Source organism: Zonotrichia leucophrys, chromosome 18, assembly GCF_028769735.1.
Source record: "Zonotrichia leucophrys gambelii isolate GWCS_2022_RI chromosome 18, RI_Zleu_2.0, whole genome shotgun sequence".
Lineage (NCBI taxonomy): Eukaryota > Metazoa > Chordata > Aves > Passeriformes > Passerellidae > Zonotrichia > Zonotrichia leucophrys.
Window position 1 is genome coordinate 8418526 of NC_088187.1, and position 27451 is coordinate 8445976.

The following is a 27451-nucleotide window of genomic DNA, read 5'->3' on the forward strand; positions in this document are numbered from 1 at the left end:
TGATCAAAAAATGAAAGGATGTCACCACTTCAAAGTTCAAGTCCCAAATTTTCTAGCTAAATGTGAGGCTGCTGCAGGGAGCAATCTGAATTCCCAGCCCGAGGATGTCATTTGCAGGCTCTGGTTGTATTTCCTGTGTTTCACTGGGTTCAGTCTCTGTGTGAGGGGATAAGTGCAGAGCCCAGGATCAGCCCTGGCTCTGTCACTCCCCAGCTGCCACCCCTGGCACAGTTCACAGCCCTGGTGTCCAAACCCAGCAAGGGCTCCAGAGAACAGGCTGCACACAGGATGTTTCTTCTCAGCTATTGTGTGTAGCTAATTCTATCCTTTTATCTGTTCCCCTGACACCTTAAATGGCAAGGTGTGCAGCTTGTCTGGAACACAGATGGGTTTGGTTAAAATTAAACCAAATTTTAAGTTGTCAGTGAAAATTGAACAAGGTGTAAATAAGATAAAGGAAACAGACTTACTCTTCCACATGGATTGGCACCTGGAGTACAGGATCTGCACACAGAGAAAAAGAAAAAGTCAAATTGGTAGCAATTCAATCCCTTGAACCCACCAGATACAGGATCAAGTCAGGCCTGCAACATCTTGCTCCTTCTAGAAAGGCTGATGCACAGTTTGAAAGTAAACTCTCAGCAGCCTCCTCTTGTTCCTGGAATTTGGTTCACAAAATGGGAAACTACAAAGCACTTGGGAAAGTCTTCTGAAGTCCTTAGTTCAGTTTTACCAACACCAAATACCTCAAAATTACTGAGAGCTTACAAAATCCTGAATCACAGGATTTTCACTCCTGATGCCAGCACCATAGAAGTACCCTGATTTATAAGACATACTCTGGAATTTCCAAGACAAACATGTGCTTATTAATGGTATACTGGCAGAAAATACCTCAGAAGGCAAGAGGATGCAATCCTCTAAGTACCTCCACTTCCACAGGGAAAACCAAACTCCACTGGAATGAGTCTGAGTAAGAGGATGACCAATGACCAAGCAAACACTGTTTTTCACCTCCTCTGTCTCCCTGCAAACACCATGATGCAACAGGAAGGAAATGAGAACAAAAACACTGATGTTTTGACAGCCTTTGGCTGGGAAACTGGCACAGGTTCTGGGGTATCTGCAGAGCTAAGCAAGACAAGAACAGGAAATTCAGGGCTCAGTACCCAGGGCTCACAGAGTCTGTGCCACTCTGCAGGGCACCACAGCAGAGCTGGCTTTGATGGCAATGGCCTGCAAGGATGACCTGGTTTTACATGGATTAAACAATGATAACCCCCTACCCAAGCAGATCTCTGAAAGCAGCAGCCACCCAAAGAGAACATTAATGCCAGAGGCAGAAAGAAAGCAGGATATGAGGGATAACAGTACAGTTATCTTTATTTCATTGATTTCTTCTTACATCAGTAAACACTCTCAGAGCAGCTTTGTTCAGTACATAACCACATGTAATTTTTTTCTCTTCAAGCCTAAAAAATGTTCCAGGACACACTCCCAAAAGCGTCAAGATAAACTCCATTTAATTCATTGAGAACCCAAACACACATCAAAGGCCATAAGAATAATTAACATTGAAACAAAGGAGCTGAGTGACTCATCTTCTGTATCTGTCTCTACAGACCAGGATGCTTAGTCAGACCTTCTATTGCATTAACTACATCAAGCAATTCATTTCTATCCCTTGTGTGAAGAAATTGGTTTCAGGATATGTTGGGAGGGACGCCCCTCTCATTGATTATATGTCAATTATTTCTCAGTGTTTGCTTCAAGGATTCCACAAGCTTTATAATATCTAATATAACACATGGTGATTTACATCATCAGCTCTCCATCCCTAGGGAAAAGCAAGAAAAAAGCAATTTTTGCCCATCATAGATAGTGGATTGACTTGAGCTGAGCTGAGCTGCTGGGTTGAACCACTAAAGGCAAACTGAGACCAAGTTTATGGACTCAGGGTATCCCTAAATCTGGGTGAAATGACCTAAAAGAAGAGAGTCATTAAAAACCAAAGCAAGAGGTTTTGTAATCACAAATGCTTCATGGGAAGGGAATGCTCAGTTTTGTGAAAGAAACAGCATCATGAATCAGAACAAGTGACACCTGGCTCAGTTGAGTAAGATTTAATGCAAACGCTACAAGCATTGCTAAAGGCAAAAGCCAAATAAACTTTGTAAGTCTCTTGAAGAACTGATTACACAGAGAGTGTCTCACAGGGTAAGAAAATAAACTCTCACCTGTGCCTGTTGTGAGACAACAGCAGCTTCACCAGCAGCACTGGGGCAACTCTTTCCTATTCCTAAAAATGCCCTCAAGTGATCACTGGGAGTAACAAAGCTGCACAACTTTTTTGAAGTGACTGCATATTTATTGTTTCATTTTTAACAATGCAGATTTTCTATAAAATCACTTTCTAGTCAACCTGGGCTAAAGATAAGACTAACTAACATAAATAGTTTATTGTCAGAATAATCTTCAGAAACTTTTAATTTTAATTAGAGGACTGTTTCTTCTCTGAATTAAATGGTGGTGTGAAGTTGTTAGATGAAATTACAGTGTAAAATTACTACAATCTGAATCAATCTCCAGCTTTGCTAACTGCACTGTTAGTGGCAGGACACCTCACAGACCAGCACAGCCTGGGATTGCCTCAAATCTCTCAGTATTTCAGGGGCTTTTCAAACACTGCTCAGGAAAACGTGAACAATTACAGGAAATTTCAAAGGTAGATTATGTCTTCTAGCAACTGATCCTGGTTTGTCCTTGACATTTGCAGGAGAGCCTGGTTAGTAATGCTTCCCTGGAGCTCCTTCTCTCTCCTGAAAATACAGTGCAGAGTAGTAATACAGCAAAACACTTTTGGGCTAATAGCTTGGTTTTGCTTAAATAGATTGCCCAGTCTTAGAAAATTTTATCAACCAAAATAAAGCACTCCCCTCTGCTCCAGTTAAAGATCTGAGAATTTTTGCATGGCTTTATTGACCACACAGTGCCACAACAGTGAAAGGACACACACACATATCTATGTGCAAGGATTACTTGCATTGAGCTTTTATCCCTCACTTGTGTTTCTGAAAGCTGTTGGGAAAATGTCACTTAAAGCAGTTTCCAATGCCATCAATAAATGTCTTCTACACTTTAATAAACAATGCCAGAAGTCTCATGAATGTCTCTATGTTTTGCAGTGTTTTTCTGAAGCACTGCTGCCTATCAGATGACATGAAGGATTCCTATTGGCAAATCCCAAACTATTCAGTGTGCACAGAAACATCATTGTCATGAAAGTCCTTGAACTTCTCTTTAGATGTCTTCAACATCGTGTTCTTCATCAGAAATGAAAAAATTCCTGCTTTTACTTGATTTCTTAGTAACTGAAACTTGATTTATGAGCAAAGATAAAAAAGTGGGAGATAGAACAGATTAAGAATTTATGACAAGCAGCAAGAATTTTTTTAGTACTTAGTGGCACATGAGCCAAAACACTGATTATTCTGATGGCTTCCTGCACACTGAAGTGTTGTGTGTGAATTGTTAGAAAGCATTTATGGAATTCTGATTCATTTCCACACATGAGGCTCTTCACAAGGATGGAGGATTTAGCTTTCTAAAGTGAAAGGAATGCTCCTGTCACTACTAGCACCATCCACCTGGAAAGACAGGCTGTGGAAAGCCATTTTTCTACATTTTTAGTTACTGAAGTGATGTAAATTTTCTCATTTTCTTAACATTTTCATGATCTTGAATCCAGGTTGTGGCTCTGCAGAGATCCTTTAAAGACAGACAATAAACTCTTCACATTCACTTTCATGTGGTTTGGGACCTGTTCCAACCTCTATTTCAAAGTTTGTTTTGAAATAAGAACTTGCTCTGAGATAAAAAGAGAATCTCAAGTTCAATTAATTGTTGCCAGTTCTTACAATAGTTTTCAATGCTTGAACACAGAGCAGTAAAAGAGTGAGCCCTCTTGTGACTGAAGGCACCTTTGCTGCACAAGGGGTCAAACAGAAAAAGCCCTTGCAAAAACTGCAATTCAGCACACACAAGCTTTAGCTTCCTGAACTGGTAACACAGCCTGTACTAGCAAAAAGTTGTAAAATAACCTTGTTAAGAAAAAAAAAATTAAAAGGAGCTGGATCCTGCATTATAAAGATTTATTCTAGAACTCCAAGTGTTTGTTTACAAGTACAGCAGTTATTAGAAACACGTTAACATAATGTCTGCCCAGTAATTTGGTCAATTATTTGGCTCCATTCCACTGCCCCAAAAGGAACATTTTGACCTGGCAGCAGGCAGATGTCCCAATCCAGTTTTGGTTGCATCATGGCCAGAATATATTTGTGAGTGGGCAGAAATGTGTTACACGTTTCAGATGGTTCTGACCCACACTTTGCATACATCTATGGAAAAAAGCCTTATGAAACTGTACCCATACACTAAATATATTGCATTTGACTTTTCTCCATATTTCATAAATAATGTAAAAAAATTTAAGATAAAGTTGCTCGAGTATTTTTAACGTACAAGATAAAGATAAAGTTGCATGCTGTCATCCCTGTAATGTGCCCTTAGAGGCAGTGACTGGAAAGGAGAAGTGGGAGGCTGAAACAGTGACTGAGTCACTGCCCCACTGGAATGAGCTGGAAAAAACGGTTTCCTGCCCTGAGGCCCAACCACAAGGTTTGGGCTAACGGGCCAATTGAAACCCACCCTCATCTGCTGCTGCAGGACTGCAAATGAGGCTGGAGACACAAACTGAGCTCTGCAATTTGTTGAAAACAGTTTTGTTCTACAACTGTTTTGTTTGGACAATCCTTATTAATACAAAACTATGCACAAAGATATTATTTCTTGTGTGGGAAAAACCCATGTTACTGAAGCAGGACCTACAGACCTCAGACTTGCCCTTTAAAATCTGTATATTGGATCCCATAAATAGAACCTTTACACCTTTGTGCTATCATAAGCATCCTCTAAAATCTACAGGTTATGAGTGAGGTGTTGGAAATCAAAACCTTTTAAACTGATTGTGGACCATCATTTTTTGATTGCTACAAAGAACTGAAGATCTGGCTCTAAATGAGGATCCAAATCTGCATATATTAAATGTTCTGGCAAAATACTTTGAATTAGTTCTTAAAGGAAAGCTTTTAAGGAGCTGGTGAATGAAAAAAAGAAAAAGGATATCTTTGAACAACACAAGAGGACAGAGAGAGCAGAGGAACAGCCTGGCCAAGAGTACAGCTTGCAGCACTGCAGCCTTAGCATCTCAAATTCAATATTGTGCTCAATAAAGCAAGCTCTTGAGTTAACAGAGACATACAAGGTGAGTTTTATAAAGATGTGAGGGAACAGCACAGTCTTAAAATCACACTCTTAAAGCTCACACTGAAATCAGAACTGTGAAATGAAGTCTGACAGGAGGGAGGAAAGCTTTCTCCAGATTCTGCCTTGCCAGCAGTTTCTCATGACCATCTTTTTCTCTGTCCACTTGCACATAAACACAAATCTGAAGTGCTGCAGCTCTGTACCCTTCAAAGAGGTCTGCAGGACATGGCAGAAGTTGTTTTCTTGCCATCAGTTTTGGGAAAGAAGTTTCATCCTAAGGAACCTTACTGAGGATGCTGACTAAGTAACTTGCTAGTGGCAAACGCAGAAAATGTGTGAACCTACAAGGGCCTGTCCCAGTGTCACTCAGGGCTGACAGCTCCTTGTATTGATCAGGGGTGGCACCAAGAGAAATGTGAAATGTGCTGTGAAATGTGAGCCACAGCCTTTCCACAGCCCTCAACACCAGCTCTTTGTGTGGGGTCACAGCACAAGCAAAGGTGCCTCTCAGAAATTTCAGGGGAGGAGGAATATGGATTTTTCTCTGAACTTTCCAACCATTTGCCAGCTTTGCAAGGCCCAGGAAATGAGCAGCATGAGCTACCTGCTCACTGAAAAATCCTGAGAGCTGCCAGAGAACAAGACCCATTGAAGCCAACAGGAAATGAAGATTTTAAGCACCCTCAACAAGTCCACAGTCTCATCACATATAACTGCAGGGACACAGCTTATTTCTGCCAGTGGAAAGCCCTATTCCTAACTGACCTAATTTTTGCCTGCTTTATGGGCTGCACAACTATTATGGCTGCCTTTCTTGCCAGCACTGCATGAAGGAAGGAAACCCAAACATGTTATTGTGGTGATAATCATTGGCTCATTTACTCCACACACCTAAGATAAGCTGCAGTGCTAAATGAAAACAAGCCACACATAGCAAGATATTCATGTTTGTTTAAGCACTGCCTGATAATGAACATGGCCTTGGGTTTTTTTTTTCCCTAATGAAAATAAAATGTACCTGAATTGCCCTTTGCTAAATACCTTGCTGCTCAAGTGCAGTAATAAAATGTTCCTTTCCTGGTGAGTGCCACTGCAGCGCTCCAGGTGACCTCCACACCTTCTCAAAGCACCTGAGCTACAGCACCTGGTTTATCTGCTGTAATCAGGGTAAAATGGCACCTGCAAGAGCCCTGCTTGCAGGGCAGGCAGCTTCCTGCCAGGCACTCTCTGCTACAGCCCCATGTTGCTGACAGACAGTGCACCCAGCTCCTGTGTTTATTCACTAATATTAATAATGAATTCTGCACTATTAGGTCTCTCCAGGGGTTCAGCACAGAAAGCTGAATGGGCTTTCATTTGTTTCCAACACTGTCTGGTCTGTTGGGCCTCCCACCCACAGGGCGACCACCAACAAACACAGATTTGCAAAAATAAATAAACTCCCTCCCATTACAAATTCAGTCACCAATTTCTATGTACAGGCCCTTGTTCCATGTCCACTAAACTCAGTTAACTCAGGAGGCATCTTGGAACACTGATACCTGCCACTGGTTCTTCCATTGATCCCTGTGTGTTGCCCTATTACACAGAAATAAAATAAGGAGCACTAAGTGCTTTGCAAAACTTGAGTGAGCACAATTTATGTACATAAGATGCAGAAGTCAGCAGCAGAGAGGAAACAAGAAGTTCCATAAAACTAGATTATCCAGTCTGGCAGTTCCACAGAACCAACAAGAGTTTTGCAACAATTCTTTTTTAAACAAGGGAAGTTCCTTGAGCAACACACTCTGATCAAGATCATTTTTGTTACCAAAGGGTGTTCATTTCTTCTTCAAAAACCCTCTTGCCACTTACTAAGTGTGGCTGCAAAGCAATGCCAGTTGTGATACCCTTCTAGACTGGCACTGGGCAGGGTATGTTTGTGTCACTGCAATGACAAAGAGAGCAGCAAGTTTTTCTTAGCCTACAGCAGCACTAAATTGGGAAGCTGACAACCTGGCAGGGCTGTTCAGGAAAAGGAGGGGTCTAAATTTAAACAGGAGATGGGAGAAGACCAAGATCCTTCAAGAAAATACTTGGCTTAGCCCCTTCTACTCTAAGAGATACAAAAGCCTTCTTTGCTCATTTGGAAAGTTAACTTTTTGTCTGATAGATCTGCTTTCAAATACAAATGGCTTCACAAAGAAAACAACTGGTGGGTGCTGCAGACACCAGATAGGCACAATCCATTCCCCAGCACTTCAGCTCACCTACTAAACTGGCAGGTTTAAGAGCAGAGGACAGAATGATGCTGTCACTGACTCCTTCCACTTGACCCTCTAATTTATTTCCAGAAGTGAAGGTGCTACTATCACCTCTGCCATACTTAATCAGAGTGCCACTAAACAAAATTTGCTAGTTTTGTTTACAAATACTAATTTGTTCATCAAGACAGAGCTAGCTGTGCTCAGTAATTAAAATTACAAAATCACTTCCAATCACTGAACAATGTTAAATTCCTTTATACAAGTTCAGTTCTTTTATTTAAAAAAACTGTGTGTTCCTAAACATCTGTTATAGAAAAATCCCTGAGGTTTGCACTGCACCAGAGAATGCAGGGTATTCCAGAGACAGAATCCTGCAATCCTCCTGCCATCAGTTCCACAAGCTGACACATCTATTCTGTTCTGTGCTTGCTTATATTGCAGTCATTCCCATAAAACATGACACCTACCAATTATACCCCCACACCTTAAACATCCAGGGGAAACAAACAAGCAAACAAAACTCCCCAAAACCTAAAAAAAAAAAACTCACATAAACCTGGAAATACCTACAAGTGAAATTATGAAGATGAACATGACTCTAGAAAAACTGTAGCTTAATTCTGGAACAGGAACAAAATTAAAAAAGAAAAGAAAGTATTTACCAGATTTTACAAGAGTTGGAATTGCCAATTAATTTGCCTGTTATTTCTGCATTTGAGTAGAGGCCATCAGGACACCTCCTGCTCACCTTCTTTTAAAGTCCACTTGATTGCTCCTGTCCTCTTGCTGACAGCATGCAAACTTCCATCCAGGGTTGAAACAAACAACAGTGTTTCTGGCACAGTTACTGAGCTGCCGTTCTGGAAAAGAAAAACCACTAGGATGAGTATGATTATTTACTACAGAGTTTACTCATAACTGTCAGACAGTACATGGGCTAGAACATCTCTTCTTTTAAATGCCCAGACTGAACAATTTTCTTGCCCCTTTGAATTCAGTGATGTTTGGTTTGGTTTGGTTAATTTGCTGTTAACACTGCAGATGTCACTGTGCTAAGTTCCTTTAGAAACAGACTGGGATGTGCTTTTACTCCACCTCCATTTTCAATTTGATATCAAATCTTCTTGCACTAGAATGAGGAGAGACCAGAGGCAGAGCTGATCTAGGGAAGGACTGACAAAGGGACCATGCAGTAAGCTGTGAAGGGTGGGGAAGCTCTCTTTTTACATTTTCTATCACTTGATAAAATTTCAAAGAATAAAGCCTTGTTTCCGTATTATTATACTAACTCCCTAACCTTCTCCAAGTGATTACTGTAGATACTGAGCAAAATAAATGAGCAATATTGCATAGCAAAATCTACAAAGTTTTTTTAAATTTAGGTCAGATGCTTCACCAGGGTCAGTGTGCTGCTGAGCTGGGTAATGTCAACTGCATGGTATCATGTGCTTTGAAAATTATGAGTGAATGGCTGATTTTAATCGTGGCATTTTATGTATTTCATCTGTGTTCAGATACAAATTTAGAAGTAAGGGAAGAACTTTAAAGAGATCTAAAGTGATCTCAGAGAAGCCAGATGTCAATGTTAGTGGCATTCTCCTCCCAGGCACACAGAACAGCCTCTGCCAGGTTCAGTCCCCTAGAAATGAAGGGACATTGGCTGGGAGGACCCTGGATAAATACAACTGATCAAGGACCAATAAAGTCTCCTGTGGCTGACAGATGGAGCTGCAAGCACTGTCAGCTGCTCTGAGCAAGGGCAAAATACTCAGGAGAGATGCAGTTTAAAGGCCGGAGCTGATCCATACTGGTCAATCTCTTAATTGTGGGTTTACACCTCATGTCTCCCAATACTGTCCTTCTGCAGTACAGAGTAAAGAACACTGCTAAGGCATGTAAGGATGAGCACATGCCCAGTGATCTCTGGGAAAGCAGCTGGCTGCAGGGCCCAAACCTCCATTTCCCACTCCAATTCATCCTGCCCTGGGGAGCAGTTTGGTGCCACTGCCCTTCCTCCAGCCCAAGCAGGTTTTGAGCTTGGCCCTTGCAGGAAAAGGAACTTTATTAAAAGGGCATCACACAAACACCAAGGACTCAGAACTGTGCAGTTATTGTGGGAACTAAGTCCAAGGTGTTCCATCACACAAAGCAGAACCAGCATGTTCATTTAATGCCTGCTCTTTTCTTCCTGCCTAAAGATGATCCCAGACATCCTAAGACTGACCCATTTCTGATTTCCAGAGGCAAAGTTTTTGCTCAAGTAACTTTTCATTTGCAGGCTGCATCTGCATTGCTCATCTGTGTGACACCTGCCACGTTTCAAAGTTTCACAGTTAAATATAGTTCTTAACCTACCACACAAAATGAAAATATATTCATTTTACATAATTAATGTCTTCAATGACTTATTGTAAAAAACAATTACTGGTCATGTAAAAATTACTGCAAAGCAAAATACCTAATTGCCAAATTAAAATACAAGGAATAACTTTCTTTGAACAGCTATACATTTTAGTGCAATCCAACTAAAGCATTATATTTTCAGGCAAAGCACAGAGCTAAAAGGATAATATAACACAGTGCTAACTAGCCAACACTCAGGTTGCACCTATAAATATTGTACATGCTCCTTTGCAGTCACAATCAGCTGGAGCACACCATTGTAAAACACACAGTGCAGAAAAAAAATGGAAGTACAAGTCAACAGTATAGCAACCACGGATCAGAAATAATTGCTGGAGGGTCAGAAAAAAATGGGAGAAGTATCTAACACATAAATAATATTCATTACATGACATTGTTAAATTATGCAGGCTGCACAGCCATCTGCACTTAGATAAAATATTTACATCTGGGATTAAACTCTGCAGTGTTTGTTCAAAAGGGACAGTGCATAACAGTTGCCCTATAAAAAAGCACCTCAAGATGTTCCTGATCAGAGCTGAACCCACAGCACCTCTCCAGCCTAACAACCTGAGTGGGTGTAAGAGCAGAGGGGCTCTGATGCAAAGTTAGGAGATCTCAGTCAACTGTACTATTACTTTTGTTAAACTATTGTAGCCACTGTATCAAAGTAATTAATGCAAATTTTGTCCCCTAGGTATTTTTGTACATAAAACTACACTTAGGATGGTGAAGCTGATTAACCATCATTAGTCAAACAACCCAGACTCACTGATTCTGCAGTGAGGGGGGAAGGCACAGCCCACGCTCCACTCTCACAACCCTTCAGGGCTGAAAACCATCTGATTGTGAGGCTCAGTTTAGTAAACACAGTGAAACTGCACCTAGAGTGAAACAGTAAATTGAGCAAGAAAATACAACTGTTAAAGATAGGAAATTAAAACTATTCGAGTTCCTTTAAACTGCAGGTGGGAATTGGACACCCAGAATGTAATGACTAGTGTTGAAGTTTAGTTGCAACTAAAATACCAACATACAGCAAATCCAAAACATTGTCTGCATATACAGGGCAAGATTGTTTTTCTAGGCTACTTCTTATTTTCTATACAAGTCTTATCTTTATCTTATCTTACAGAATCAGTATATTCTTCATAAACCATGTTCTCTTCCTGTCTTCTGATTAAGAAACAAATACATGTAACATTTTCACAAAACATTTGCCTGTAAAATAACCACCATGAGTATGGTTGGGTACCACATATCAGGAATACACAGTGTATAGAACATTACTTGTTGTAGATTGTAGATTTAACACTTTCATAATTAACATTTGAATATTTATTTATTGGGGCATCAAGGATACAGAAATTAAGGAATTAAATGTGAGCTCTGAAACTCCGATCAAAACATCAGTAACCAGTATTATCTTCCAGATTGTTGGTGTTTTAGCAGGTTCCCAGGACTTGGGACCAAACAGAAAGTGTGAACATGCAAAGGGTTCCTCTGCACGCTGCACTCAGAGCAGGAAAACATTTCTGTTCTTCCCTCCAGTCACAAGGTGAACAACAGAGAAAGAAAACTGTAGCTGAAGAAGGGCTCCTGCAAGTTTCAGTGGAAAACCAAATGAACACCTGGCTGTTGCCTAGACAGCTCTCAGAAAGTTCTCAGATATGACCAAGATTGTGAAATCCCAACAGCTCTTTCTAAGCTTTTGGTGTGGGAGGGGAGAAACACCACTTCCAGCTACATCCCATGGTGTATGGCATGGTTAACAGGGAGAGATGAACTTCCCTGGGTGAGAAGGACTTGGGGCATGGTTAACAGGGAGAGATGAACTTCCCTGAGGTGGGAAGGACTTGGGGCATGGTTAACAGGGAGATGTGAACCTTCCTGGAGTGGAAGGACTGTGGCAGGGTTAACGGGAGAGGTGAACTTCCTGGGTGGAAGGAGTTGTGCAGGTTACAGGGAGAGCTGACCTTCCTGGGTGGAAGGACTTGGGGCATGGTTAACAGATGTCTGGTGTGGTTAACAGGGAGATGTGAACCTTCCTGAGGTAGGAAGGACTTGTGGCACAGTTCAACTATGGGAGATGTGAAGCTCTCCTGAGGTGGGAAGGACTTGTGGCAGGGTTAACAGGGAGAGATGAACTCTCCTGAGGTGGGAAGGACTTGGGGCATGGTTAACAGAGGTGCTTCCCGGGTGGTAACAGGAGTGTGGAGTTACCAGGTGGAAGGACTGGGCAGGTTAACAGGAGAGGTGAACTTCCCTGGGGTGGGAAAAGGAGTTGTGGCAGGTTAACAGGGAGAGTGAACTTTCCTGGGGGTGGGAAAGAGGAGTTTCTGGCATGGTTAAAGATGTTGGCAGGTTAACAGGGAGAGATGAACTTCCCTGGGGTGGGAAAGGAGTTGTGGCATGGTTAGCAGGTGTCTGGCATGGTTAACAGGGAGATGTGCACTTCCCTGGGTGGGAAGGACTTGTGGCATGGTTAACAGGGAGATGTGAACCTTCCTGGAGTGGAAGGACTTGGGGCATGGTTAACAGGGAGAGATGAACTTCCCTGGGTGGGAAGGATTGGGCATGGTTACAGGGTGTCTGGTGGGAAGATTGTGGCAGTTAACAGGGAGAGTGACTTCCCTGGAAGGTGTTTCTGGTGTGGTTAACAGGGAGATGTGCACTTCCCTGGGTGGGAAGTGTTGCGGTGTGTTGCAATGTCCTGTTTTAAACTTCCGGGTGCCTTCCCAGGTGTGCCTATACCTTCTCCCTTCCCCCTCGCCCCTCGCTGAGTGTGCCCTGTCAATCAGGCTAACATACCAGCAAGGCATCGTGTGGTTGGTCCCTCAGGCCTGGGGGACATTGGATAGGTGTCCCTCGTCCCTTGAGACCCTGCCCCTTTCACCTGGTTGGTAGCTCACCTGTCCCCTCCCCTTACCCTGTCCCGGAGCTTAAAATGTTAATGAGACCATGCGGCCTCCATTCTGGTTGGAGAGTTGCCCCGGTTCAGACCTCTGTACCCACGGAATAAACATCTGGATATAACCCTCCAGCAGAATCCTCTCCTTCTTCTCTTCACCATCGCCAGAAGCTCTCTTTCCTGAGGTAAACGGAGTCCTGACAAGCCTGGACTTGCACCAGTGCCCCGCTGCACTCTCCAGCAGCCAAGGTATCTCTGGGGTGAAACACCACAGTGCTGCCTTTGGCCCAGCAGCGAGGGTCACACTGACCCAGGCACAATCTAACTGGTTATATTGGGATTCATATTCCAATAGGAAGGACCTGTGGCAGGGTTAACAGGGAGATGTGCACTTCCCTGGGGTGTAAGGACTTGTGGCATTCCCAGGCACCACAGGAACAGCACCTGGAAGAGCCACAGGTGTCTCCAGCCAGGAACCCGCCTGCTCTGGGCCCAGCTCTGCTCCCTGGGAGGGAAACCAGCACTGCAGCCCCGGGGTTCCTGGGATGAGGAGATGCTGCCACATTTGTGCATCGTTTCCCTGTAAAACACACGGCTTTTCTGATGTTCTCCCTCAAAGCCCTTCCCCCCAGCAGCTCAGGTCTGTGTTTAAGTTTCACTTCTTCTGAAGGGCTTTCTTATAGTCAGCTATCAAAGTCACATTGATGTGGTCACTGCAGCCCTGTGTGTTGGAGATAACATCTCCTTTGGGGGAAAGACTGAATATAGGGCAGATTTCATTAGTTCTTTCCTAACTTCTAAATTTGTATTTGAACATAGATGAAATACATAAAATGCCACGATTAAAATCAGCCATTCACTCATAATTTTCAAAGCACATGATACCAGGCAGTTGACATTACCCAGCTCAGCAGCACACTGACCCTGGTGAAGCATTTGACCTAAATTTAAAAAAACTGTAGATTTTGCTATGCAATATTGCTCATTTATTCTGCTCAATATCTACAGTAATCACTTGGAGAAGGCTAGGGAGTTAGTATAATAATACAGAAACAAGGCTTTATTCTTTGAAATTTTATCAAGTGATAGAAAATTGAACAGATTATTTGAATAATTACTTGTGTTTCATCCAGACTGAAAAATTAAAAATACTTTCTCTTGGTTTTATTCGTGACTTTTATCAGTGGCTAGAGGCCAAAGTATCAAAGTTGCAAATATTGAATAGATTTGATTTTGAACACAAAGCTTTGTAATTAATTGATAAATGGATTAATTAAAGCCTGGGATAAGCACTGCAATGAAAAATGACCAAAATCATAAAAATCTGTATGTACAAGACACACTTGTTTTCATTTTTCTATGAAGTATGTAAGAGCTTTCTCCACCACAAAAAGACATCACAATCCCAGTCCTGAGACAGACTCTGTAACTGGGTAACACAGATCCTGTGCTCCCTCCCTGCGGGTGAGGTCCCAACTGTTGTGATGCAATGCAAATTCTTAAGAGATTTTACTTCATATTGCAATCCTATTTCTAGGAAGATACATCAACTGACTCCAAAAAAATATAAAAATATGTCAGGACATGAAGCAACTAAGCAAAAAGAACTTAATTTAGTGAACAAAGAAAATGAGACCTGGCTTTGTTCCTTCTTTCATTTCATCTGAAATTGCAGCATCTATTTTAACACCTACCCTCTTTGGAATTCAGTAAGAGCTTCTACTGCCCTGACAGTCTGTACTCATAACAATCTTCCACATCAACAGCTATATAAGTTAACAATTTACAATAATTTGAAATTACATGGGGACTGCTTTAGAATTAATTTTAATCATTCAAACGACAAGGTCTCATTGATTCAAATTTGACAAAAGTTTTAAAGCTGACTGCTAATAATCTGTAACAACCTAAAATTTGTGACTAAGCAGAAACCAGCATTTTTAAGCTACAACAGAAATATACTATCCAATAGAAAAAGAAATTAACTTTATATATACAAGTTAAGTCTCCCATAAGAATCTTCCCCTCAGTCTAGATCTACCATATCTTTAGATAAAATGTTTTAGAAATCCAAGTAACAAAATTACTCAAAGCAATTCTGAAGGACCTGGCAGTCAAGGGAAGGTCAGTGAAAGCTGCAGAACAAGTTCTGGTGTGTGTGTGGTGCAGTTCAATGTCAAGGGTGATAACATTTCCTTCACCCCAATAGCTCAGATTTTTCTAAGAGTTAGCAAAGCTATGCCTTAGTTTGTTTTATTGTGTTAGAAGAAAACAGATTCCCACGGCAATAATTTTTTTCTATTAATTCATCTGCTTAAAATCACCATTTTTGAAATGAAGGTCACCAGGAAGGCACAAATTGCACTGAAGTCAGTGGGGAAAGCAGACAGAAAACCAGGCCACGGAGTTCCTTGAGGTCACAGCCCTGCAACCCAGAAATCCATTTTGCTGTGGGGGTGATACCACAAGAGGTTCTTCAAGTATGAATAAAGAACAGGAAAACACTTCCCAGTGGCCCCGGATGGGTGTCTGTGACAGGGTGTGCTGATTGCAAGAACTGTTACTGATTTCATAGAGATAATTGTGTGCTCACTTGTAAAGAAAACTGTGCCACGTCTTAGCAGGGTAATAATTTTCTTTTCTGAGTCAAGTAGGAATACATATGCACCAAACTTAATGTGTTGGGCTGATGGATGATAAACGATGGATGGTGTGCTAACTATATCAGCCCTCTAATTTCTTTGATAATGCCTGGCTTACCAAACCAAAATGTTGACAAGATACAAATTATCACTCAAGGAAAAAAAATCCCTGATATTCCTCACTCCATACTTAGCCTCATAAACATCAGGCTGTGCACTTCCATTTTACTCCAAAACTATTAAAAACCAGCTTCAGCATTGACAGCACCAGACATTACCCTCACAACAACAAAAGGCCTATACCATAACTGATGCTGCGGGAACCACAGCTGGTAAACCAATAAGGACCCAAAGCAAAATATTTTTAGACATTAGCACACACTGCATGCACTTGGCATATTCATCACAGACAGCCTGTGAATCATTACCCTGCTTTTGACAGCTATCTCATTACACTGCCAGGCTACAGGCTAAGGCTCCCTGGGCATGATAAAACCAGGCCATGGAGAAAGTCTTTGTAAAATTCAGTAAACTACAGGGGGAGTTTTCCAGTATAACTAATAATGGAGAATTGACAGAAATGTTTTATCTTCTTTAGAAAGTGAAACCAAATCCATAGATCTTTCAATCTTAAACTGAATCCTACCATGTCTTTGTTAGGCATTTCTCATCACTCTGTAACTCAGTTCAGTGAGTTCTCATTCATACAGCCATTCATACACCCACCCTCCATGCAATGGAAAAACTGAGCAGTGCAGGAGATCCACTCCAACTGTTCCCTGCCTGGACTCACCTTGGAGAGGTCTCTCCAGCTGAGCCTCACATTTGATTCTCTGTGTAAAACCCAAATGTATTTCAACAGCCACAGCCCAAATGACAGCAGAGTTATAAACACGTGAATTTATACTCCAGGACAGAGTTGTCCATGATAATTTAGGTGTGCAAGACAAATTTACATTTCCCTCCCCCACCAAAAAACCTCTAAACCCTATTATATTATTTTTTTGAGCAACTAAGGAGATCTGCAACTCAAATAAAAAGTATTGATTAACTCAGTGCTTGAATATGTCCTCCGTAAACCTTCTGCTGTCTCGCATGGGTTTTCACACCTATCAGCTCTCTGGCCAAACACCTCATGCTGAGATAAAGAACACAGCAGAAGAAGCAGCACCTGGCTGAGGCTGGGGTTTTTCCACGTCAGGTGCTGCCTGCACAGGGGAACCCAGCACTGAACCCGTCCCACTGGCTGCAGGAGGGACAGAGCCGTGCTCCAAATGCCACTTTAATCCCACACAGCTTGGTATTCTTCAGTTGCACTGACTCCACAAACAAACACGGTTTGGAACATCCCAGGGCTCAAAAAAACAAGGGATTTTTCACTCTAAAGACAGCTGTAAATCATTACTGTGTAATATTGATGGCAACTGTAATTTACTGACAGCTCTACTGCATTTCTCATTGCTCTATCGAGATTTCACCTTTTTAATGTGCTCCCATTCATTGGAGGGCAGTTCCAAGAGCTGTAAACTGTGTACCCAAGCAGCAAGAAACAGCATTTTCCTGTCTGTAAAGAACAGTCAGGAAAGGAAGACCTTGTATGAATTTATACAAACTAAAAAAAAAAAAAATTAGAGATGAGATATTGGGTAACAAAGAGTACATTTATCAGCCAAAGAATTTACAAAACAGCAGATCACCACCACCACTCTTAAAAGAAATCTACAGAAAAAACAATCTGCAAAATCTTTAGGTAACCTCATGTTTTCAAGTTACCTCAACACTGAAATCGTATGCCAGTCTTTCTCCTGGGAGTTCATTATTCAAGTGACATGAATAGTTTTAAATAAACCTCCACAGTTAAATGGGTTATTCACAGGTGAGATGACTGGGACTAAGTTCACAGGAATGAAAACTAATTCTGAAAAGCAACTGTACTACAGAATAGATTTCAACTTGGAAGTCGTGGTGAGGATCTACAGCTCGCAGGGTAAGAGCCAAGAAAAGGAACAGAAATGGAGAACTCAGACACTGAACTGAGGTGAGATGGCAGAGCATGGAAACCAAGGGAAAAGGGAAATCTAGAGAAAAGGTGGGCTGAATTCTACCAGGACATGAGTTCAGTCTTTTGTGATTATGCAAGTAAAATTATATAAAATTTAGCAATAATCTGTTGATTTCAAAAATATTTTACGTATTTAAAAATATTTCTTAATGTTTTTATTCAGGACTGTTTTTAAAACTCAGTGAGTTGCAAATCAGTATTTTCCTTGCAAAATCTGAAGCCCAAACCTGTGAGCACCCTGAAAAGACCTCAGTCCAGCCTTACAGTCCAGTCTAAGACAAACACATTAGCACTCTACAATAAAGATTGTAAAGTAATTTTTGTTGACAGCCTGCATTTAATTTTTTCCAGTTTCCTAATCAACTAACAAGACTAGGTATGTTGCCAGCTTAACTGCTAATGTGTTTACTTTACTTCTAAAGAAGGGGAGTGGAGTTATTGTATCACAGGTGAAAAACAAAACCTTCAGCTTTGCTTAACCTGAACTAGAACCCCATATATTACAGCAGCCTTTTCAGGTAACAATGAACAATCCATCAAAGAACATAACCTAAAGCTTTCTTGTGCTACACGTGACTATAATGGAAACTGAATGCCAGATGGCCTTTTCATTGTCTCCTGATCTGCAGAACCTGCTAGCAAGCACACCTTTCAGAAGGGAATTTTTGAAGTTAGCTCTCCATCTCAGTACACACACAACAGACAGCACCCACTGTAAAGTACACTGTTTAAAATTATTACCTCTGTAAAAATAATCTGCTCAGCATTCCATCTGCTTTGCACCAGTTTCCCTATTCCATGCACTTTTATTGCTCCACCTATTGCAATACCTTATAAGCAACCTGGTTATTTCTTAAGAGGTTTCGTAGGGCAGTGACTCGTGCACTTTGTCTTCCACCTTTGAATTTAAAACTGTGGATTTGGATCCCAACCAACCACATGTACGTTAATGCACATTGCAGTATTTGCTCTGGAAACAGAATGATCAAAATGCCAAGACAGTATAGAAGGTATGTAGGCAGACACATGTATTTTGTTATCAATACATTCAATACATGTCAATACAATGTGTGGGGTTTTTTCCAGAAAAAAAAACAAACCCCCATACTGATTAAGGGACAGCGGACTTTCTAGCATGTCTCACTGGTTCCCGACACATCTACATAGTTTCAGTTTACAAAAGTTTCTTTGTACTACTGTTTCAAAAGTTTTTCTGTGCTACTTTTTACAACTGTCTCGTGGGAAATGAACTGTGTTTTCACGCAGCGAGGATTATGACACACGTCCAGGTTACATGCCAGGTGGGGCTCAGCTGCAGGTACAGGGCTGTTGGGCTGGGACAGGCTGTGGGGCTGCAGCCCCCCAGGGCTGCCTGCGCGCACAGGGGCACACGGCGTTAGCGACGGTGGGCAGGCGGTGTGCTGGCTCCGCGGGCACCCCCGGCAAACCCTCGCTAACCCCGCCGGGACCCCCCCAGCTCCCCTCCCGCGGCCCTCCCCGTGCCCCGGCTGCCCCTGCCGTTCTCCGGCCCAGCGGGCCCGGGCTTACCGCGAGCCTCGGCGGGAGCAGCAGCAGCAGCAGCAGCAGCGCGGCCAGGCTGAGGAGGAGGCGGCGGAGCGGCTCCATGGCTGCACCGCGGGGCCGCTCCCCCCGCACGGCGCTGCCTCCGGAGCGGCGCGTCCGGCGCTCCCCGCGGCGGGCGGGGCGGGCTCAGGGACCGCCCGGCCGGGACACGCACGTCAGCCGCGGGCGGACGGGCCGGGCACCGCGCTCAGGGACCGCCCGGGCAGCCGCAGCCTCTGGGGCCTTTGAGCGGCCAGAGATGTTCCGCGGCTTCGCGCCGCTGCCGGAGCCTCCCCGTTCGTGTGAGCCCCGACCCAACCGGGGCTCGGCTGGCAGCCCATGGGGAACCGCGAGGTGCGGTGGCAGCTGGCTACTGCTGCTTTGTTTTTGTAAAAAAATATCTAAATCTAGGCAGCACCAGTCAGTCGCCTCCCTCCCCCGGCACCACCCTGCCCGGAATAACTGGGTGCTCAGGGGTTGCAAGGGGCTGCCCAAGGGAGATGATGGAGTCACCGGACCTGGAGGTGTTTGAGGCGTCTGGATCTGCCCACTGAGTGATACTTAATGGTTTGGGGGCTACAGTGGCAATGCTGGGTAGACAGTTGGACCTGATGATCTTAAATGTCTATTCCAGCCTTGATGACTCTGTGATTCTTGTTTTCCTACAGGTTTCGTATTTTCAGAACAGATCATGCCAAATGTATTTGGCATAGCTCCTGCCTTTGACAGACATAGTTAACTCTGGGCCTTGCAAGGCCTTCAATAAATGCCAAAAAAGAAGCCCCTACATGCCCCTTTGAACCAAAAGACTGGTCCAGGCTTCTCTGAACAGATAAAAATAAAACACAAAAAGTATTGAACCAGATGGAAGAAGCTTCAAACAGAAGAGAGTAAATTTAGAGTGCCTGGCAAAGGCCCAGTGTTCAGCCACCTATTTATATAACAAAGCCACTTTGTCCTTGTACATATTGTTTGCTTTTTAATGGTGATATCACTAATGGAGCTGCAGGGCACACGGAGTTCTGGGCATGCTGTATGCACACACGAGCTCCCATAGTGAGCTGCCTTTGATAGTGGGCAGGAGATGTAATAATCACCCAGAATCACAGAATATCCTGCCCTGGGAGGGACTGAGGATCATCAAGTTCAACTCCTGCTCAGGACACCCCAGCAATCCCAGTGCCTCAGAGCCTTGTCCAAATGACGACCTGACCTGTAAGTCTGAATACTTAAAAATATACTGGAGCTACAAACCACACCGTGATTCCAGTTCTCCGATGCGTTTCTTTATGGGGCCTTGGCTTTTAAGAATTTGTGCCATGTGAGAACAAGCAGACCCCTAAACACACTGTGTGTGCCATGGCAGCAGCACCTTGCTACATTAGAGAAGGAATTTATCAGTTGCTGTATAAATACTGTAGTGTGCCAGATCCAAGCTGGAGTTATTTCACACTAGTGTCTCCCATGGCCTCACACGAGATTTAAAAAAAAAAAAAATAAAACCAGCTGAGGTAGGAGGGGAGTCGGGTGTTGGTGAGCACCCTCAGCCCCCAGCTGCTCCCCTCAGGAGCTACCTCAGCACCTGCTCTGCCGGGGCAGATCTGAGTGAAGCCTCAGCTTTTATATTTTTAATACTGAGCCTTATTTCTTCCCAGCAACAAAGCGCTAGAGCAAACTAGAAAGAGTACTACTGTTCCCGAAAAGGCGAAAAGCTGCCTCACACGGCGGGGGGCGACACGAAACCACCGCGCCCCCTCAGACCCCGCGCTTGACCTCCCTGGTTCGCCCCGCCCGCTGCCCTCACGCGGCTCCGCCCACCCTCTCGCGCACGGCAACCAGATCAGCACGTGACCCTAGATTCCAATCCTATTGGGCAAGACAAGGAAGGCGGGTCTAGCCTCTCTATAAAAGAGAGCGCGGCGGTTTCTGGGTCTTTCTCTCGGCGTAGCCAGCAAGGTGAGCGGGGCGGCAGGAGCACAGCGGGGCGGGCGGGCGGCGAGGCCGGGCCGCGGTGATGTCTCTTGACACGTGTTAGACTGCTGACATACGTGAAGCAAAACTACTTCTGAGCGCCCCGGCTGCGTCCACCCTGCGGGGCGGCCGGGGTGTAGGGCATCAATAACCTCCCCTTTACTCTCGGTGTTTTGCAGGGCCCGTGCAGCGACCGGCGGCCGGGAGCGGCGGTAAATAAAGCTTTTGTCACCCAAAGCGTGTCCGGCTGGTTCTTCTGCGCGTGCCGCACTGCCTTTGACCCGGCGGTGCCCGCCTGGCGCCGCCGGCCAAGCAGCGGTGCTACAGCGAAGCGCTTGTTCATAACTGGTGCTGCTCGGCCTGACCCGGGCGGTGCTTTTAAAAGCAAGTGACATTTGTTCGCTAGTGCGTGTCACCCTCGCAGGACACAGCGGCGGAGGGCGTGGGGCCTGCGGATCCTGCAAGGGGAGCCCGTTCCGGCCGGAGGGCGGTGCCAGGCCCAGGCAGAGCCGGGGCACTATGGCGGTGCCGTGCCGCTGAACCCGCCGGCGCGGCGGCTCTAGTTTTACAGCAGTAGTTTTACATCAGTAGTTCAGGGTTAGGTTGTAAAAAGGAGCAAAAGCCCTGGGATTCCTGCCGAGCTGTTGCAGGAGTGGAGCAGCTGGGTTAGGCAGGAGAAATGCATCCAGGGCTGGGGGCCATTGTGTGCGTGGTGCAAAACACCTTAAAAAACTGCCGTGACTGAGCTGCAGCTTCTCAAGGGGGGTATGCTTTTAACACATGCCAATAGGGGGAGGTACAGCATCTTCTATCAGTACAAAAGATCTTGGACTACACATGCAGGAATAGGGCAGGGTAGGCAGCCTGTAAGGGATCATTGAGTTCCCAGGGGCTCTTTAAGCTGGCAGAAGTGGATGCAGGGCAGCTCTGTACCAGGTATGTGAACATGTTCTTGCAGCATATTCCTCATATGAATACTAGCTGCTGTGGTGAACTTTAGTTTCATGGAAGTAAAATTAAATTTAACTTTCAGAGCTCAGCACTGGTTAACCCTGAAACTGTCATGCCACAACCACCAGGTACCTCTGCAAAGCACAGGGCACGCTCATATTAGGAAGCTGCCTTTCTAAAGTTTTTAAAACAACTTGGACTAGATAGTAGTTGAATGCTGTAGAAATGAAATTTACTGAGTTGTTTGACATGGGATAAATTTATTTAATAAAACAAAGCAAGCAGATTGTAGTTACCCACATTTTATGAAGTGCAGTATGACAATCTTGTGTAATAAGTCTAAATCTGTTTACACATTAGTGCATCTAGTCCTTTGACTTTAGTTATTGCACATAGAAATTAACTCATATAAAAGACCTGCGTACAAGACATGCAGACTTCATGAAAGGCAAATAATGCCTACAAAAATCAGCAACCCCAGAATATACACAGCCTGGAATGGTCAAGGAGGAGTTCAGGTAACAAATATAACTACTAATATTTCAATTAAAGGTAACCAAAATAGGTGTTCAAATATATAATTAATTTTAAATATATTAAATGCTTTTGTTTCAGGCAAGGTGCTGTTTAAAAAACCTTCAATATAATAGCTTCATTTAGAGATGGTAAATCATCAAGTTATACATGGAAATTTTGATTTACATCAAATGTGACAACACAACATACAAAAAATTTCTTAAAAAATTACTTGGAAAAAAAAAAAGAAAACATGTTATAAAAGGAGAGCAAAAACTCACCTTCTTTGTAAACTAATAAAACGTTTTCTGACAGCCATGAATAGTTGGCAACACTGAGTATCAGAAAAATATGAAGTGTTAAGGAGTGGATATGTAGTGTTCAAACCTTGAATTTACTGCATACATTTAGCCTTGATTCATTACACCTGACAAATAAAAGGCAGTTCCCCATTCCCCTTTAGTTTTGGCCACTAAATAGCAGAAAGAGTCTTTAATCATGATCAGCTCAAACAACTGCAATGCTTCAATTCCTATGCCATAAAGTCCAAGGAACCAATGCATGGGGTGAAAATCTGTCAGCCACAGCTGCTTCCACAGCCAGCAGGTGCTGCCGTGTCCGGGGCTGTAACTGAGGATCAGACCCGTGCCCTGGCTGTAAACACAGTGCAATGGAAAAGACTCACAGCAACAAACTCCTGTCAGAAAGAACTGGGTGTTCCATCACAGCAAGAGGCTCTATGCACAGTTAGGTCACTACTGGAGATGTGCAGTGTTGACACTTGGTGTGTGTGCTCATGTCTAGAAACATTCAGAATTAATCAGGAACCAAGGTGATTGTACCTCACTATAAGGCGGCTTGCTATGGTTTGGTCTCATGGCTTTACCAATTATTTTTCCTCATTTAAAAAATCTGACAGTCCCACCTTCACTGATAATTGTGTGTTTTATGGCTAATTGCTTCCCCAAAAAAGCACAAGTTCTGTATGAAAAAAGTAATGTGTATACAGCACATTGAATCACAATATTACCTATACATCCAATTTACATTCTTTAATCCTGAAAGCATTTCATATTTCGATTGCTTGACACAAGCTATTGACTGCAGAAGTGAAAGAACAAAAAACAGTTCATTCTACACCTCCAACTGCCTGAGAAAGAAAAATATTCTTCCAGTTTTATAAATTCATTCCTTATTTAGGATTTTTTCCATTTGGCACGCAGTTCCTTTGCTGCCAAACAACTTTTCAATGCTTTAATGCACATTAACATAGCATGAAAACAAGCTGAACAAAAGGTGCATCAACAAGCTCCTTGATCTGTTACATTTGAGTTCCTCCTCCCTCCCCACAAAGAACAGGTCACCTCAGCCTCCCAGTTAAAATCCTGATGGCAGCCAGTACAAAAATAAATCAGCTTAATGGAATGGAACTTCATGTAGCTGAAGTACACGGGAACAATAACCAGGCAAGTGAGCACACAGGAACGGGGAAAGGCAGTCCTTGGGAGGGGGGAGAGTGGCACAAGTTAAGGACAAGAACTACAGCACAGTTTATAAAACCATGAGAGTAACTTTTATAATACTGTAAACTGCAAGAGTCTTCACATGTCATGGTTGATCAGAGGCCTCCGTGCTCAGATCTTGAGGAGGGCACGTGGAGGAGCGGGGATCCATGGCTGAGTGCATTAAAGGAATATAGACATCATCCATGTTTGGCATGACAAAGATTTTCTGGGAAAAAGATGCAATGAAATGAAGTTATATTTCATATGTCACTTGAAACCTTAGTTTTCAATTTTTGTTTAAAAAATGCAACACATTTACAGAGAAAAGGTTCAAGCTCAGCATTTTTTGAGTCAGTGCAGTGCCCATTCACTGAAACCATTTTGTTGTGTTACAGTTGTAAATGAAACTCAGAAATATTGGTATCTCTGCATATTTCATTTAATTAAAATGGCACTACAGGAAACATCACCAACTTTTCCTAATTGCTTTCTCAGGTCTTACCCATCCATATACTTTCAAAATGTACTTTTAGTAAAATAACTGATTTTGATTTCTGGTTGATTGTATAGGTTGGGGTCCAGAATCAAGCTGGCTACTATTCCTATCCTACATGTATTTGGAGAGGGCTTCTTCCTTTTTGCACTGTGGTCAACATAATTTTTTTAAAAATTACTTTAAAGGAAGCAGTAAGAAGAAGTAGCGCCTTATCCTTAATTTTAGGCAAAAATTTGGGCACCTATCATTAAGAACATGTAGGATCATGTTCTTATTTGAGTACAGCAAATTTTACCATGGTACCTATTTCAAAGAAATGTTATTTTCATCTCTAAAACAGATTTCCACCCAGATCTACACATGAGTCTTGAGACCATCCCAGCAATCAGTTTCAGCTGAGCTCTCAGCATCCATCCCACTGGCTGGGAGCAGTGGAGGACATGACTAATTATAAATGAAATAGAGGACATGTGACAATTAAACACCCCAAAACTATCATCAGTTAAAGGGGAATGTAGAGGAAACACACCTGGAACTCCTGTTCCAGTTTCCTTGCTATCCAGTCTGTTACATGAACCAGAGTCACTTCTCTCTCACCAAGTTTTGGCCGCGCTTTTAACTCCAGGTAGGGAGGCCTTCGGAAGCCGTACCTGGGGAGAGAACACAGAGCAGGATTTACTACAGACACCCCAACAAAATGAGTACTTAAACCTGTACCAATGAGCTCTTAGTAACAGTTCCTACCTCAGTTACAACCAATCTGTACTGCTCCTTGCCCAGAACCCACCTGTGTCACTACAGGACACGAAAGAACACAAGTTCACACTGCTGTTCTCAAGGTGAAGAAAAAAGGGAAGTTTATGTTCTGGCTCCAACATTTACAGTTTTCCAAAAGTGACAGTGGATTGGAGGGTGACAGTGCCACCTCTCCAATGACACTGGACAAACCAACAGTCCATCAGCTTTCTCCTCCTCCATAAAGGAATGCAAAACAATGAGCTATTTACAGAAAGCGTGTGAGAAAATTCATTACAAGAATGTCAACGTCAGAAGGCTTAGAAAATCTTAAAAAATCAGGGTGACACACTTGAGCCAGGCTTTACTTTTTTTCTTAGCTGCAACCCCTCACATAGCACACCTGAAACACTGCCCAGCTCTGCTCTGAGCTCCTCTTACCATATTCTGTCAGTGGGTGGAGGTGGAATGTTAATCACTAGTGTTCCTCTGCACTCCTGTACTTCAACTGTTAGCAGCAATGGAGTATTGGAGACCTCTTCAATTTTTTTCTTAATAAACTCAGTCTCTGTTGCTTTCTGAAAGTATTTTGACTTCGTAATTTTATCCACAATTCTCATGATTTTACTTGTCCGATGTCCTCCAACATACCTTTAGATAGAGAATAGAAAAAGGACATCAAGATAATTTTCTTAAACTTATTTGCTAAGACAGACATGGATCTTCTGTTAAATCATTAAAGTATTTTTGATACAAAAATTCTGACCAGATATGTGGCCAAGCAGTTCATCCTAGGGCCTGCACCCAGCAGCTGTGTTCTGTCAGCTACAGGTGTCTGGCACAAACTCTGTTCAGCCTGAACACTCCTTCCCAGATGGCATTGGAAACACAACAAGGTTTAAAATTGAAAATACGCTTAGATCATTAATGCCAGCAGGATGGCATGAGAAGTGACAACTTTACTACCATTCCAAAAAAATTTTAGAGACCCTGATACACCAAGATGTGCACAAATCATCAGCATAGAAGGCCCAGCCATTGTGCCTGATTATTTAACTGTGTATGCTGGACAAAAGTGTTTTCATTTTAAGGTACTGTAGCATTTACAAGTATAAGTACACTGAAAAAGAAGAGGAAAACAGTTTTGGCAGTGGGTGGAATGATATTCCAAAAATGGTTAACTGTGTCTGCAGAAAGTGGGCTTTTCCTGGCAATTGTGTCAGACAGCATTCCTGGCTTTTCAAACAGATGCTTTAAGGGCTGAATATGTTTTTTCTTACCCCTATCTCATGTTGGAAATACACACTCCAAAAATAGCACATTTGGTATTTTCCACACACTATATCATGTCTAATTGTGGCTCTTGGTGTTACATAGCAGAGATAACCTTCCTAAGGAAATGACATTTTCTTATCCAGGGAAAAAAATAAAATTATTCTTTCACAAACTTTTACAGTTTTGTTCTTAGCACAACATAAGACAAAAAACTGTTCAATGAAATAAAAAAATATATATATTTTATACTAGCTGTATCTTTACCCAGAGAAAGAAGTTATTCTCCCACCAGTTTCTATAGTGGTAGCAATGCAGATTTTTAATAGGTGTAAGAAAATTTTTTCAGTATTTTACATTAAGATTCTTCATTCTCTCTCTTTGTCCTCTTGATAAAGAGTTCTTTATATGATCTATGAATTTCAAGATATGAAATGCAGTTAAAAAAATATCAATTGCAGTAATTCAAACAACTCTTCACACAATTTTCAGAAGTGTTCAGGAGTAAAATACTAAAATTCTCTGGAACATTTTGAATAAGTCATGAGTCTGCTGGTATATTCACTGTAAAAATCACTTGGATATGTTCAGACATAGCAAACATTGTGACTGTCTCAGACATTCTGGGCTCAGACATTCAGCTTTCTCACTGCATGGCATAATTGCAATCAGATGCAGAAAGCAAAAAATCAAGAGCCGCAGCCAAAACAAGGAATGATGTGGCATCACTGATGTTGGGAAATTTTCTTTGAAATCCATGCAGAGCATCAGAGGGCAGTATTGCACAGCCCAGACACATGAAATCCTCAAGGAAAAAAACAAAACTGATCAAGAAAAACAGGCTTGAGTAACA

General features: G+C 42.7%; 2 protein-coding genes and 2 non-coding genes across 5 annotated transcripts in view; 2 read left to right on the forward strand and 2 right to left on the reverse strand.

Annotated features, from left to right (window-relative positions):
* ERN1 (endoplasmic reticulum to nucleus signaling 1) overlaps nucleotides 1–19270 on the reverse strand; it is a 33358-nt gene extending 14088 nt beyond the window's left edge. Inside the window, exons 1-3 of the mRNA XM_064728523.1 lie at nucleotides 19138–19270; nucleotides 8320–8431; nucleotides 471–504 (exon numbers count right to left, since the gene is read on the reverse strand). Of these exons, the coding sequence (XP_064584593.1) occupies nucleotides 471–504; nucleotides 8320–8431; nucleotides 19138–19215 (224 nt within the window). The 5' untranslated portion in view covers nucleotides 19216–19270. The remainder of the gene's footprint in view (nucleotides 1–470; nucleotides 505–8319; nucleotides 8432–19137) is intronic.
* A 1890-nt stretch (nucleotides 19271–21160) lies between these two features.
* On the forward strand, nucleotides 21161–21223 carry LOC135455589 (small nucleolar RNA SNORD104). Its single transcript, XR_010442345.1, has one exon. It is a non-coding gene; the product is annotated as a small nucleolar RNA SNORD104 (small nucleolar RNA).
* Nucleotides 21224–21390: 167 nt separating this feature from the next.
* On the forward strand, nucleotides 21391–21520 carry LOC135455591 (small nucleolar RNA SNORA76). Its single transcript, XR_010442347.1, has one exon. It is a non-coding gene; the product is annotated as a small nucleolar RNA SNORA76 (small nucleolar RNA).
* A 794-nt stretch (nucleotides 21521–22314) lies between these two features.
* TEX2 (testis expressed 2) overlaps nucleotides 22315–27451 on the reverse strand; it is a 46668-nt gene continuing 41531 nt past the window's right edge. For both annotated transcript variants that reach the window (XM_064728448.1, XM_064728446.1), the window contains exons 10-12: nucleotides 25768–25977; nucleotides 25121–25241; nucleotides 22315–24321 (exon numbers count right to left, since the gene is read on the reverse strand). In XM_064728448.1, the coding sequence (XP_064584518.1) occupies nucleotides 24199–24321; nucleotides 25121–25241; nucleotides 25768–25977 (454 nt within the window). In that variant the 3' untranslated portion in view covers nucleotides 22315–24198. The remainder of the gene's footprint in view (nucleotides 24322–25120; nucleotides 25242–25767; nucleotides 25978–27451) is intronic.